The sequence below is a fragment of the Rhodnius prolixus genome, unplaced genomic scaffold (assembly GCF_049639745.1).
Source record: "Rhodnius prolixus isolate KJV_2025 unplaced genomic scaffold, Rpr scaffold_3, whole genome shotgun sequence".
Lineage (NCBI taxonomy): Eukaryota > Metazoa > Arthropoda > Insecta > Hemiptera > Reduviidae > Rhodnius > Rhodnius prolixus.
In genome coordinates, this window is record NW_027411603.1 from 26,094,305 (window position 1) to 26,109,855 (window position 15,551).

At 33.8% G+C, this 15,551-nt stretch overlaps 1 protein-coding gene and 1 long non-coding RNA gene across 3 annotated transcripts in view; one reads left to right on the forward strand and one right to left on the reverse strand.

The window, feature by feature from the left end:
- The first annotated feature begins 2,443 nt into the window (after window positions 1-2,443).
- LOC141453558 (venom carboxylesterase-6-like) overlaps window positions 2,444-15,551 on the forward strand; it is a 47,412-nt gene continuing 34,304 nt past the window's right edge. Inside the window, exons 1-6 of the mRNA XM_074126936.1 lie at window positions 2,444-2,555; window positions 2,646-2,800; window positions 5,916-6,146; window positions 7,658-7,745; window positions 12,811-13,034; window positions 13,941-14,090. Coding sequence (XP_073983037.1) covers window positions 2,552-2,555; window positions 2,646-2,800; window positions 5,916-6,146; window positions 7,658-7,745; window positions 12,811-13,034; window positions 13,941-14,090 — 852 coding nt within the window. The 5' untranslated portion in view covers window positions 2,444-2,551. The remainder of the gene's footprint in view (window positions 2,556-2,645; window positions 2,801-5,915; window positions 6,147-7,657; window positions 7,746-12,810; window positions 13,035-13,940; window positions 14,091-15,551) is intronic.
- On the reverse strand, window positions 6,046-14,245 carry LOC141453564 (uncharacterized). 2 transcript variants are annotated; one of them, XR_012458068.1, is made up of 3 exons: window positions 14,171-14,245; window positions 6,431-6,748; window positions 6,046-6,180 (listed from the first exon to the last, which is right to left on the reverse strand). It is a non-coding gene; the product is annotated as an uncharacterized lncRNA (long non-coding RNA). The 2 variants fall into 2 exon arrangements; XR_012458067.1 differs by lacking the exon at window positions 14,171-14,245 and adding an exon at window positions 9,907-10,021.

Below are 15,551 nucleotides of genomic sequence, written 5' to 3' on the forward strand. Positions count from 1 at the left end.
CTCATAAGTTGCATTCCCATAACTTAGCCATTCGAAATATTTCTAAGGTAAAGTATGTACCATTTCAATAAATGTGGTACTAACCTCTAATAAACTAGTTAAAAGAATTGCTATTTTTAAATTTCCGAAATTTTATTTAAAAATAAATATATATTTTTTTTAATCAATCAATATTTAAATCTCTGAGATTTATCACAGATTATTTCTCCAAATAATTAATTTTTTTGAGGTTTTTGAAGAGGATGCGATATTTGACTTCTTTCTGAAGTGCCTTTCCAAAAAGCAATGTTCGTTTCTACTCCTTCTTAAGGTGATAAAATGTCCTCTTAATTATAATTTTGCTTTAAAATTTTAATTGTATAACAGTTTCAAAAATGAAGAAAATCCAAGTAGAACATCCCACCCTCACAACGCCTCACAGAGGGGCGGCAGCTTATCTGCATCACACAATTTAGATAGTCTACTCAGATTATATTCAGCTATCCGTAATCTACCTATTCAGCCCACTACTTCTGCAGAATATTGTTCGGCTAATCTGTAGAATAGCGCCCCAGAGGCGTGGCCTGTTTATTTTTAGGGGGTGGGAAGTACAGCGCACCTACCGGGGAAAATTAAAACTACCTCCCGCCAATGTGCGGATGGTGCGAATTTCGTAGCGCTTATGTTTAGCGCGCATGCGCAGTACACATACTGCATAGCAACTGCTTCCTGTTTAATGTATTAATAGTTCCCGCGAGTGTTCTGTATGTGACCGGAGGTGCCGTTTTTTTGTAACTTTATGAGTATGAGCGTTTTAAATTTGCGGGTTGTTTTAAATTAAAGCATGATTGTAGTGTGAGTAAGAATGGAGTTCGACAAGTATACCCTCCTCAGGAAAAGGACTCCACAGAATAAGGTAGTTTCTTTTTTGTTGTTCTGTGTAATTATTGTAATGAATGGTGTGACACAAATTAAAAAATTGAGGGTGATTAGGTAGGTTAGGAGGGGGGTATGGGGGCAAAGCCCCCCAAAAAGAAAAAATCAGGGGGTGTGGGGGGCGAAGCCCCCCATTAAGAAATAAATAAAGAATTCGAAGTTATTCTGATTCGCTGTTACCATATAACCCGCTAGATTTAAGTGTAAATATAAAATAAAGAAATAGTTTTATATTTATATTTGAATATGGCGGGTTCTATAGTAACAGCGAATCAGAATCACTTCGAATTAGGCCACGCCTCTGGGGAGCTATTCTAAAGATTTACCTATTGTTCTCCAAAAAATAAACTATATTTCAGCAACAATTCATATCCTATTTCAATTCCTTTGTTCCTAAAATTTTATTTCTTAAGTGGTTTCATCGTAAAACTCCCTTTGTGGGGATGCATAATGACTAATCTGCAAACTGTCCATACAGAGGTGAAGGTGGTAATATGGGACGGTCTTGTTTTACCTTGCATATTTTGAACACTACTGAAACTAAAATCTACTCTGAAGTAAAATCATAGACATACATTATTTGTCTTTGTAAAAATGGAGTCTGGAGTTACACTGAAAAAGTCTGTCGTGGTACCATATTGGATTTTCAGAAAGTATGGTCATAATATGGGACACACACAAAAATTATATTTAATTTTGCAATGTTGACTTTGGGACCCTGAAGTGAAGTGCAACTTCTCGAATACCAAGTTTTTTTCTCCCTTACAGTTTTAGTAGCATTAAACATATCCTTTTCATCCCAATTTTTACGTTTGCCTTTCGGCGATGGTCCTAATTTTGCCTAGGCATGTCTTTTTAGGCCCTTTATAGAACCCTGTAGAAAAAAAATATTTATAAGACACTAGTTTCGTCCCATAATGCCACCATATACCGCGTACAATATAACCTCATTTTTTTTCAATATACAGGTACATTCATATTTGAAATTCATAATACTGGCTATTAAAACTCTCTACTTTCTACATTTTAAATGTCTAAGCGAAATTATTCTAACTTACCTCGGTATCAACCAAAAGCAGAGGAAAATCAACCTTAACCAAAAACCTTTAAGCACTGACAAAATCAACACAAGTTGCCATTCGATTGACGCGCTGCCTTCTGCAGCAGACAAAGCCTACCCCAATGAGTAGTAAAGCACTAAAAACTAACAAATAGCACTAGTGGTTTCATAAAAACAAAGGTGTCCCAAATTCCAACCTGTCCCATATTACCACCTTCTCCTCTATCCAAAAGTAATGTTTTTATCTTCCATTCAGCGGCAAAATTATACGACTTCCTGGATTTCTTCATTATATCGTAGATTTTCCTTAATCTCATCAAATCCAAAATACCAACCTTCCTTTAGAAATAAACCTTCTGTCGCTTGACATTTTTCATGACTTATTGTTTCTCATTGACTACTGGTAAGGTCGACTTGTAATTATTTTATATATTTATGTAACTAACATGTGACTGCTTTCAACAATGCCTTTAAAATTCCCTAGAAACCCAAATATTTGAACTAATATTCATTAATTTTTCTGAAACAGATTGAGTTAAATAAAAAAAAAATAATTTTTACTTTTAATGCTTTAAAATGGGTGAGGCCTTATATCAAGTAATTTTTAAAATTTTTAGATATGAAAACAATTATCTGTAATATTTATAAAAATAAAATGATTTTCATACAGTGGTTAAAGGCATATGCGGCTTAGGAGTTCGTCATGTTCAATGTTTCTTGATATCGTTTACTTATTGCATATTTTATTTGCAACAGAAAGGTATAGAACTGTGCTTTTTATTGATATCTTACCATGACAAAAACCAAGAAGCCATCAGAGAACAGGTAAACTAAGTAATATGCAAGGGTTAATAAAATATTGAGTAGAATCCTTAATATTCTATAAATATCAAGCAATTTTTACAGAATAATTACTTAAATCAACACACAAACTTTAATTTTTACATTATTTCCGAATTTTACTGTTCTTACGTGGAGTACTCAAATGTGTAAAAATGGTAAATAACAAAAAAAAGAAGAGAAAAAACAATTTATTACATTAATATCCGTTTATCCGAGCCTTTTTCATCGATACCTTTTTCACTACATTCTGGACGATTCTCTTTTTCCTAGACAATGTTCTTCACAAGTGCCCTAGCAACCGTGATCGGCTAAAGTAAAGAATAGTTACCCGGAGGTGTGGCCTGATTATTTTTAGAGCATGCGCAGTACAGCACACTTACCGTTGAGTTTTTAAACTACTTCCCGCCAAGGGGCCGTACTTAAATTACGTAACGAACGCAAGGGGGGAGGGGGGTAAGGCTCGATTGTTACCATTCGTTATGGTTCGGGGGAGGGGGTTTTTTAATGCTTGTACGTAATTTTTCCAATTGAATCTATAATTTTTTGGTCATTAATGGAAAAATACTAACGATATTTTTCGCGCCAAATTCTACTATAGCCAACCTTCATACTAAGTGATAATGTAATTAAATAAGTAATAAATAAAAAATATATGTTTGATTTTAATTAAATACTATGCAATGACGATATTCCATAACAAAAAATTACGTACATTTGGCTAGGGGGGGAGGGGAGGTTGACATTTTGTTACGATCTGTTACATCGGGGGGGAGGGATTAAAAAGCTCTTTAAATTGCGTTACGTAATTTAAGTACGGCCCCCAATGTACTGTAGGTATATAATTTGTTTGAATTTCTTAGCTCTTATGTTTCGCGCGCATGCGCAGTACACTTACTGCATAGCAACTGCTTCCTTTTTAATGTATTATCAGTTCCCACGAGTGCCCTGTTTGTGACTTGAGTTGCCTTTTTTTTGTAACTTTATGAGCATGAGCGTTTAAAATTTGAAGTTTTTTTTAAAATTAAAGCATGAATGTAGTGAGAGGGAGGATGGAGTAATGAATGTTTTAAAATTTTGTATGGTTGTTGGTTTGGATTTTCTGGAGGGAGTCCGCCAAGTATGACCAAGTATGACCAAGTCACTAATGACGTCACTATTTTCGCTCACACAACGACCACAACGACCCACATTAAGAGCTGGGTCGAAGTGGGCGTTCAGAGTTGGCGCAATTTTTAAAACAAAATATGGCGACCGAAAAAATTATCTCATGTAAATGAAAGTATTATTTCATGTAAATAATAGAATGTGTTTCTCGAAAGTCTACAAAAAATAAATAAATAAATAATTACTTATCCCTTTACACACTAAATCACTGAATAACACAAAATCATTTACCTGAAATAACTTTTAAATTCTTCATCTGAATAAAGATCAATTACTCTGATAGCTAATAATACGTGGCCTAAGTTTTCGCTTTTTATCATTGCGATTTTGTAAAATTGCATTCCACTCTAATCGGAACTAGATAAAGAACTTTCTAAAGCATTATTAATAAATATCCAACTGTTGCCACAAAAGACACTTTAATTTTATTTAAACGTAAATTTTATAAATACTCCACTAAAATGTAATATAAAAAATTGAATTATATATATTCTTTTAATACAAGTCAACTTTAACAATAATTAATAAAGTTTATTATAACTGCTTATAAACGGGGTTAAAATTAAAAAATAACCTCTTCAAGCTTCTAACTTATTTTCGAGGCCGCCATATGTAATGTTTACATGAACGGTTAAAACGCCCACAGTCCGTTCCACTTGGGTTTTCGATCGCAACGCTCGCAAGCAAGTGGAACGGGCAAAATCGCGGTCGTGAGCGTGGTCGTTGTGGTCGCTTAGTGGAACGCACCCCAAGTGATCTATCGAAATGTTATCATATGGAACCTGCACTTACTATTAGTTTACATTAATTTCTAAGTTGTTCGAATTTTGTGCCGACACAAGGTGAACAATAAGAAGCAGTTATCAGTTTTAGGGAATTCTCTGTTATTGCTCTATAATACACTTCTATGATTAATTGCTCTAAGTAACCCTTTAGTTATTTTCTTGGTGGTTTTTCTGAACTGCTTTGGACAGTAATTCTCTGGCGTGTAATTTGTTGGTTGTACATAAACTCTGTGTGAAGATTTGTAAATTTTATCTTCATTCAAATCTGTGACAAAAGGGATGGTTGCTTAATGACTTAGTTAATATTTTATAATTAAAAAAAAAAAGAAGCTTATTGCATTATCTCGAATACTGGTTTTCCTCCTTCAAATTCATGTTCTTATGCAGGAAACAAACTATTGTGGCTACAATTAATGTTCAGATAAATATAATCTAATGCAAAATTTAACGGTAAATATGTTCATTTTCTGAAAAACTGAACTTCATACCTTACCTTAATTTCTCATGCTGCTTTTCTTACAATTTTCAATAAATTTAGTTCAAACACTGAATATTATGAGCATTTAGTTTTAACGTTAATTAAAATAAGTGCTGCCCAGCCCTAAATGAGAGAATTAGACTGCAAATTTTCTAAAAACTAGAAAATCTGACATAAATAATTATCAAGAATGTTGTACAGTAGGTGGCAGGTGAAATATTTAAGTATAGTGAAAAGCACTTTTGTTTAGTTTAGCGATAAAGTCCTGGGTTTTAGAAGGATTACGCACAGAGCCAATTGATTACCTAGTGATCACAAAAGAAGAGATAGTGAACGCAATGGATCACGCTAGTCACCTGGCCCGGTTCCTTCAGAACTACTGGAACGAAACTCCATAGATTTATCAATCAGTCTACTAAATTAGGGGTCGGTAGAAACGTGCATTAATTTCAATAATGTTTCATTGAATAGAAATATATTGAATCCAAATTTAAATTTTGTACAAGTTTTTGGACACATTTACTTATTTGTTTTTGGGTTTTTGTGTGCCAAAGTAGCCTGTGGTTTTTAAGGATCCAACAAAATATTGTATGTAAAGCAAATAATTTTTAGATGAAATAAATCGATCACTGTAACTTGCTGATCTTTCATAAAATTAAAACTTTTGCAGCTTTTGAGAGGATCAAATGAAAACTATATCCCACTTGTTATGGAACGGATTGTGATGACAATATTGCCTCCGCTTTTTGGTGCCTGGACGGTTCATAGAGGTGTAAAATTTCCCTTACTGGGAATAGTTGGAATTTTCGGAGCCTTAGCGATGTATAGTACAAGCACATTTGTTAAAATCTATAGTTACGAAACCCTTGTTTTTTTAAGGACTATTTATAATGTTCTTTCTGTAAGTATTCATTTTCTGATTTTTTTTCTATGTTCTGTAAACAAAAATGGTTTAATCTTAGTGACTCACAAGAATACAAATTCTTACTACATACAAAAAAATAAACATCCCACTCGACCAACAACGAAATGGAGTAATTATCTGATATTTGTTTTCTTGTTTTAGTTTAATGAACAACCGTCCGCGCTTATGTACCATTGGTCAAGCAATATTTGCTTTACTAAGGAATCGGAAGGAAAATACTACATTTTAAAGAAATATTCATGTGTAACTAGCTTTCTCACCTTTTATTACTCTACTCAGGAAGTGAAGCGAACGTGTCAATTATTGAACTCGTGACATAATATTTATTAGTGATGAGGGGAAGATTGGCGGAGTCTGGATCGATAAGGTGGTTACATCCCTCCTGAACGTTTACAAAGAACATAACAAGCCAGCTAGCATTTTAACGCAAAATGTTTACTGAAATTCAATTTAAAGTTCTAAGCACCCTCTAAAACTGTACATTATCTCAGTATCTTTCTCTTGTTAGTTCATTATAGTTAGTTCAAGGTAGTCTCTCTCTTGAATTAGCAGTCGGCTAGTGCTTGCAAAACCACAACCTAGAAATTAAATGCTGAATTTAGTTTAATATATAATTATTATTCTTGAGAACATATTTCTTAGACCATGTTCAACAATTTCAATAAAACAATGGATAGTTCTCATCATTTAGAAAATCTAATATACTCAATTTAATAAGGGAAAATTTCAATATTAAATTGGGTCTGGTTGCATTGTGGTGGGTAGCCGAATGCATTTCTGAACTTTTAAGACAATCCACCAAATCCGTTTCTCATTTGGTTGAGAAAATTTCAAAAGAATTATTTAGAGATGATTATTGATTATTTAAAGTTGTTAAACTGGCTTGGTCTTGATTCCAAATTTGGATTAAAATTATATTTATAATTAATTTTGTTGATAGGAAAATATACACATTCGTTTATAACTATCTCTGGTTAATTAAAGGATTATTTCAATTTGGTGTTGACGGCTTGCATTGCACAAAAATCCAAGAAATAATTTATTTTTTTTTGGCGTATGAAAAACTAAACTCAAATTGAGGTCAATTTTACCCCCTTAGTTGGTGCACTCTGTTGATTCATCACATTTTAAGTACCTAGACAGTTAAATTTACTAATTTAATATTATTAGACTTTTATCTATTAAAAATCTCAGTTTAAAAGAAAATCTTTTTGCTATTGACATGCTTACAAACAAAGAGAAATAGGTATTTTAAATAAAAAATGTATTGAAAAATTCGCCATCCATCCCAAACAAATGAAGAATATTCTTTCCAAACAGAAATGTCTCAAAAAAAAATTTAGTACAGCCATAAAGTTCACTTTAATAATATTGGATTTACATTAGATACTCCTTTAAGCAAAAATAAACTAATGCAGGCTAAGGTTTTGATTTAAGAACTTCAGTTTCTTATTTAGAAAATTATTTCATCTGTCTTGTGTTTGCAGTGTGCTGTAGAACCTATTCTCTACAGCCTTATTTCTAACTGGGTAGCCGATCATGAAAAAGGAAGAATGGCATTATTCACTTTATCAGGTACATTTTGTAAAAACTCTTATTTTTTAAAAAACTATCAAAAATTTCATGTCAACAAATTTTAGTTATCTTTGTTTGAGACTGAAAAAAAAGATAAGAAGCCGACTATATCCTTTAGGAAAGAACTTTTATTTGAAGACATGTAAAAGAGCAATGCGAACGACTTAAGCAGGGGAATTAACATCATTTTTTGTCTAAGTGCTTCCCATTGTAAATTTGACATTTGGACAGAAAGCAGAAGATAGCTCAAAAATTTTAAAGAACGAATATGATTTATAGAGGAGAGAGGTTACAGCTAAAAAGAATTTTAAAGTAAAAATTTGGGATAAGACAATGAAGAATACCTTCTCTAGGGCCGAATGGTGAATAAAAAAAGGCAAGCTGTCATATTCATCAGATGGTATAGTCCAGAATAATGGAGAGGCAATCGTAATCTCTCGATTGATTCGAAAAACATTTTTGATACAATTATTTTGTTAAAACTAAGGATAAATTCTTCCAGTGTAAAGTTGGTTACTAAAATTATGATTAAAGACAGAGGGATGCCCTACGGCACAACAGCCAAAGGAGAGAGTTGATCACGCCAGAATGTGGAGTGAATGCATTTACAAAATGAGAAGAAAAAAGAATAGCTTCATCACCATCGGAAGTAGCCCATGATCCATCGCTACGTCGAAGTGGGGAGGGTACTGGGTTGTAGCGAAGGATTCTTTTTGAAGAGGTCCAGAGAGATTTGTCTTCGGCAGTCAATGATAATGTATAGTTTTCAAAACGTTCATTTTTTTAGTGCTGTAGTTCAGTCCTGAGTAGATGAGTAAGTTTGTTAAAGATTTGTTTGTCTGAGGGATAGCGGGAGCGCTGCCATACGGCTCATGCTCGTCTCTTATCTGTGATGAGTTGTCTTATGTATAGTGGTAAATTAGTAGTGTGATTATGTTGTTTTCTGGTATGTGATGCAGATTGATAAATGGAGTTTTGTATTGATGTTGTAAAGTGTTGTACAGCGTTGTCTAGGTCTTCACTTGTTTTAAGTACAGTTTGTAGATTTAATTTGACCTGTAATATAGAAAGAAATTTCTTCCAGACCATTGGACCACATATCAAAGATGGTTTAGGAACACTAAAAAAAGGACATATATTAAGAGAAATCAGTACGGGGCTGTGATCTGAGGAAAGTTCGGTTAGTGTGTAGACTTCCTAGTATTGAGATATCCGATATGTTACAAAAATATCTAGACTAACAGGGAGCTTAGATAGGGATGTTGGCCAATACGTAGGATGATCTGGTGATTTAGCTGTAATCTCCACCGGACAGAAATCTGGGACCAAGTTTTTTTGAAAAATGAAACAAACTATTCTTGAGATATGGATTTATTTGGAGGGCAATAGACAGCTGCGAGATTAAAGTTATGAGGATGAGCGGATAAGGAGATGCTGCATGATTGGAAATAGTCAGTAGATGTTGGAGGAAGGTTATGGTGTGAGAGAGTATTGCGAATTAGGATTGCCGCCCCACCGTGAGCTGTGTCATCAGGATGGTCAGTCCTGTATGTTTTATAGTCAGTGATGTAAAAAGTGAGATCTACTAGTAAAGTGAGTTTCAGTGAGTAAAGCTATGTCAATACGTTTGTCGTGTAAGAATGCGTCAAGTTCGTCTCTGTGGGAGTTCAACCCATTGGCGTTCCAAAGTAGGATGGTTAAGGATTGTTGAGTTGGAGAATTCAAGGGTTGAGACGAGGAAGTAGTTGACTAACTGAAGTTACAAGATTAACGAGTGGAGTGAGTAGGCATTCGAACCTTTGGAAAAATGAGTTGAAAACAGTCGTTATGATGAGTTAGCTTATTTAAAAGAAAATTTAACCTTCTTTCAAATGAGCTTATTGGAATTGCTTTAATAGTTTCAGAAATGGTTGAAACCTTGAAAAAACATAAAATGAAAAATATCTATAAAACGGAGTCGAACCGAGCCATAGTTTATATGGATTTTTTTTGTTGCAAATGATGCTCACAATCGCCTACCGAAGTTTCGTCTACTCCTCCGTGTACACTCTGTGTATATTGTATTTCCTCATAAGTTGCATTCCCATAACTTAGTCATTCGAAATATTTCTAAGGGGAGTAGATAAGTGTAAAGTAGTATTTCAATAAATGTGGTACTAACCTCTAATAAACTAGTTAAAAGAATTGCTATTTTTAAATTACCAAATTTTTATTTAAAAATAAATATTAATTTTTTTTTTATCAATCAATATTTAAATTTCTGAGATTTATCACTAAGGAACGGATTTTTATGTATTTAAAAATGCCAAATATTTAAATAAAATATGCATTTATTTTCGTCAATTATGTAGAAAATATGTGATTTTCTTAAAATATTTTCTGGAATATTTATGTAAAATGGACATTTTTTTTTATGAAAATGGATTTTTTTGGGGGGGGGGGCAAGTTATAATTATTTATAGAAGAAAAGAACATTTTACTATTTATAAAAAGATGTGTTAAATTTTCAATTTTGAAAACTTCACTCTTCGAAATTGTTTGCAACCACATGAAATTTCAAATGTTGGAACGTAAAGTGACGACGATCTGGGCGTAAGATGGACTTGTAACGACTAAAAGATCGTTCAACATCTACAGATGTTATAGGTGCCTTGCTGAAAGAAGTTATCTCGTTGGTTGTAAAGGGTACACGATGTTCTGAGGTGACTTCTGTTCCACTGATAATATCAGAAATCTGGCAGATGGTCTCTCACCCTTTGTTCTTGCTCAGTACTTCTACCAGTTTTGAACTGATCAGATCTCCCTTACTCCTAGGTATTCCTTCCACCTTTTCGATGACTTTTTTAACGTTGGACGCGTTTTCTGTCAGTCGAACATTTTGGGACTCAAGTTGGGTAATGGCTTGTGCAAGAAATACGCAATTGTCAGAAATGAATGCAAGGTCGTTCCTTAAATTAGGTTTCTCGAATAAAGACTTGGCTGTATTTATCGCTACTGCTTCGTCTTCGAGATGTGAAAGGACATTCTTGATTTTATTGTAGTTTTCATAGTAATACTGAGCTGCTTCCAGCCAAGTACCCCATCTTGTCAATATTGGTTCTGGTGGAAGGTACAAGTCTTGATAGAGATCTTTTAGTATTTTAATGCGACTTGGTGCTTTTAAGAACACTTTTTTAACCGAGGAGATTAGGGAATCTACGTCACTGAACAAAGATCGGACAGTTTCTGCTACTCGATGCATGGCATGAGCAATACACGTCACATGAATTATCGTAGGATAAAATACCTGGATAGATTGCCCAGCCTTGACCATGTTGGGGGCAGCATCAGAGAGAAAAAAAAAGAACTTTTTCGTTCAAAACTCCACTGGTCCATAGGATATGCATTGAGGCATCGAAGAATCGTGAAATGGTGGAATGATTGCATTTTTCGAGAACCTCACAGTTCAAAAGGAATGGCTTTGAATCCACATCAGCATCACTGTCAAGTTTTCCAATAACTGCATTGGCAATATACCTGCCCTCAACATCAGTGGTTTCATCAATTGACACCCAAATCGGTCCATCTTTGATATGTTCTCGAATTTTGGTTAGTGTATCTTTATAGATATCTTCCAGGTAGTTTTTCCGCAGAGTGCTCTCGTCAGGCATTTTTTTCCCAATATAGGTCTCTAAGAATTCTTTGAAATGAGGATTTTTAAGTTTGTGGAAATGATATCTGCTCTAACCAAAGCCCGACACAGATCTGTACTCAGAGTAGACTTACTTGATGATGGAGATGTAAGGAAGGCTTGATAGGACGTCCTCTCTTTCTTTCTGTTTTTATTCTCTATGTGCGATCCGGTGGCAATATGTTGGGTGACTTGGCAACGTTGAGAGCAAGAAACGCGCTTGTCACAAGCTGTGCTGTACAAAATGTCTCCATCACTTCGAAAAAGTTCTGCTGGAAACTCGCGAAGATATTTAGCAACCAGTTGTTTGTTTGAGGCTGATGTTCGTGGCATTTCACCCAAAAAAGAATACACTAAGTGACCGAACGAAATGAATTGGACACTTCAACGAACGAGCTGAAAGAACAGACAACGTCAGACAACTTCCAAGAACTAACAAGTGCCCGTCACTGTTTAGCAGCATTCTGTGTAAATTACAATAACCATTGTACCCACTGAGATTCACAGCCCTACAGTCTGTGGTTCACAGTTCCTGTCAACCACCTCCCAATTATGAAAATATGCCCAAAATGAAAAATATGAAAAAATATGTATATATTTTGATTAAATATGTAGAAATATTTATTTATTTTAATCAAATATGTATAAATATGCGATAACATCCAAATATGTGGAAATATGTGAAATAAAAGTAGACTCTAACGGCTTAAAAAGTGTCAGTATGAATACTTCTAGTTGAAAAAGTCTGTAAATTGCCTAGAAAAAATATGTAAATACATACGAATCCGTTCCCTATTTATCACAGACCAAATAATTAATTTTTTTGAAGTTTTTGAAGAGAATGCGATATTTGACTTCTTTCAGAAGCGCCTTTCCAAAAAGCAATGTTCGGTTCTACTCCCACATAAGTTGATAAAATATTCTCTTAGTCATAGTTTTGCTTTAAAATTTTAATTGTATAACAGTTTCAAAAATGAAGAAAATCCAAGTAGAACATCCCACCCTCACAACGCCTCACAGAGGGGCGGCAGCTTATCTGCATCACACAATTTAGATAGTCTCCTCAGATTATATTCAGCTATCCGTAATCTATCTATTCAGCCCACTACTTCTGCAGAATATTGTTCTCCAAAAAATAAACTATATTTCAGCAACAAATAGAATCTGGCTTAGAAGGGTTACACAAAATTGTATGTTATTATTAGTACTTAATAATAATTCAACTGCATCATTATTTTCTGTACAGTCTCCGTTTTTCTCACACAAGTTACTGTTGTGATAGGACATATCATTTCTTCACTAAGATGCTTTTTTAGAAATGACATCACAAAAAATCTCGAGTATCAGCTCAATTCAATCCTCGTAAAAAGTATTTTTACTTTTTTAATTTTACAGGACAAGTTGTAGCTGAGCTTTTACAAGACATTATTGGCCTTTACTTGGGTTTACTAAAAGAATCATGGAACCAAACATTGTTTTGGAGTGGAAATTGCTGTGTTTTGTGGACATTAGCCTGGTTTTCCTTTGGTGCCAATCATCCTAAAGAATGTTTTTATATGGACAGAAATGAAAGAAAATTTCTTCAAAACAGACAACGTTACAAAGCCAAATATGGAGTGGTAAATAAATTTTTTTTTATATTTTGAATGTAAAATAAATTCAGTGAATATGCTGACCAGTAAAAGTAGCAATGCTTATTTTTTCAGGCGGGCTTCACGTCGCAACTACCAATTAGGTGTCGTGGAGAGAGGCGATTAGCAAACATACTTTACTGTAGATTTCTTTTATTAACCATTAAATAAAATCCAAGGCCTAAGACCGGGAATCGAACCCAGTACCACAATGCTTATTAACTTTACAGGTCTCGCCTCTTAACCGCTCGGTTACCGTGGCTGACCACTGGCCCGTGGGATTTATCTAGTCGTTTCCCCGGAGACAGCGCAAGCATTCACTAGTTAAGCAGTGGCCCCAACTAACTCGAGTTTTTAACATGATTATTACTGTTGCTATTCATTTTGTTTTATTTTATTGAATGCTGCGATGAGTTCAGTTCATCTCAGTACGTTTAAAAATCATAATTGCCCAGAATTAAGGAATGTTTAAAACCAAAATTTGTACCTTAAAAAAAACTACAGTATATTGAAAACTATCCATTAATTCAATTTAAATAATCTGAATGTATTTGCTGCTAAGTTTTAAAAAGTTTGTTTACTTATCATGGAAATTAATTGTTCGCCTAATCTTAGGACTTTTTTCAAATTAATTTTTACATGATAACATTCATACAATAAGCTAGGGGTTTCTTTTTCAAAATAATTTAATGATTTGTGCTGTGCTTTCGTCTAGAGTAATGGTCACCATATTAATGCCAGAAAAGGCATTGACATCGATAAAATGTTTTTTCCATCAATAATTATCTTTACAGTTTTTTAAATAGTCTTTTTATGAAACGTTAAATAAAATTCGTATAAGTAACTGATTTAGGGTATAAATTCACTTTAATATTAATGTTATCAACCTTTTAGGCCAAGCCAATTCCATGGATTAATATTTTTCTTTCAACTGACTTGTACCCACTCATATTTGCCCACTGTTGCGTGGAATGGGCTTACCAAGTAGCGAATGAACACATTGCTTTGTATTTTCTTTTTGTATACAGACGGAGAATTGATAAAGTAAGTACTAAAAATGTTATTTGACTTTTTTTACTTATTATTTCATATAAAGTTACGTAGAATGATCGAATAGAATTTACCTATTATAATACAAGTAAATATAAGATTTGCAACACAACCAATCAAACTGTAATTGAAGTTTACTGCATCTCCTAAAACAGAAATAAATGCACATTAATAAGATATGGCAAGAAAAAGCTTTAGTTAAAGCTGAAACAGTACGAATAATAATGGTACCACCGCGAATTTCTCCAAAGTTATTTTCTTTCTTCTTTAATGAATCTCTTTAAGACATTCCCTGTTCTTGTTACAACTACGTAGTCTTTCACCGTGGTTGTCTACATTCGGTAATGGCGAAATCTGTATGATCCACATTTGTACCTCCATACAAATTTTTAAACTTATAGCCTTTCAGTCTGATTAGAATGCTGTACAACTAGCAACTCGAAACAGTTGAGCAACCAACAGCTTTGATATCTAAAGTGTACCTCTAAAACGCGTAAACACTTAGTCATAACGGAAGGAATCTTTCCCGTGAATTTCCACTTTCTCTTTGTATTAGTATCAGTACTTTTAAGTAAAAAAATTATTAATTCTTAGAGGGATAAAAGTGAATGAGCTCCCCAACTTGTAACCACTTATTAACTATAAAAAAGAAATAATGATACAGATTATTCGGCCCGGTAATTAATTAAAATTAGTCACTATTAGGCCTTCGCCATTAACTAGCGACATAAACTTAAAAAAAAAAAATTAACTTGGGTTTTAATTATAAAAATTATAAAATTTCTTCAAATATAAATTTTATTTCAATAATAATAACTATTCGAAGATTCAATACCAGAAATATGTGAAAGAAAAAAAATGGATATTAATTCCAGATACTGCTGGAAAGTTGGGGGCTACAACGTATGATGCGACCTACCAACATTTCAAAAAATGTTTCATGGCAAATTGGATTAATAAAGTATGCACAGATAGATACAAAAGCTTCGCTAACGTCAGCTCCAAACCGCGTTAGATAAACAGCTAGGTTCAATTGACATTCAATATTATATCCCTTTGTTAAGCTTAAAAGGCATACAATTTTACTGATCTCTCATATGGAAGGCGGAACGCAGAATGCTGCAATTCTGATTTCTTTAGATCAGGGGTGAGCAACCTTTTTAATCAATGGGCCAATTTAAATTTTTTTTGGCGGGCCGCACATAGATTAACTCTTATTAATAATTTACGAAACTTCGAACGAAACGCATCGCGTCCGTATTGCATGTTTGAACAAGTCACCGACAAGGTGTGTATCTCGTCACAAAAAAATCGCGCAGACGCGGCGCGTTCGTATTGCATGTTTAAAAACGTCGTCGACAAGTAACTCGCCATAAAAAAATATTTCGGTTTAGTATGTACTACCATTTTATTATAATTAATTTTATAACAATATATTGATGGGAGAAAGTCGAT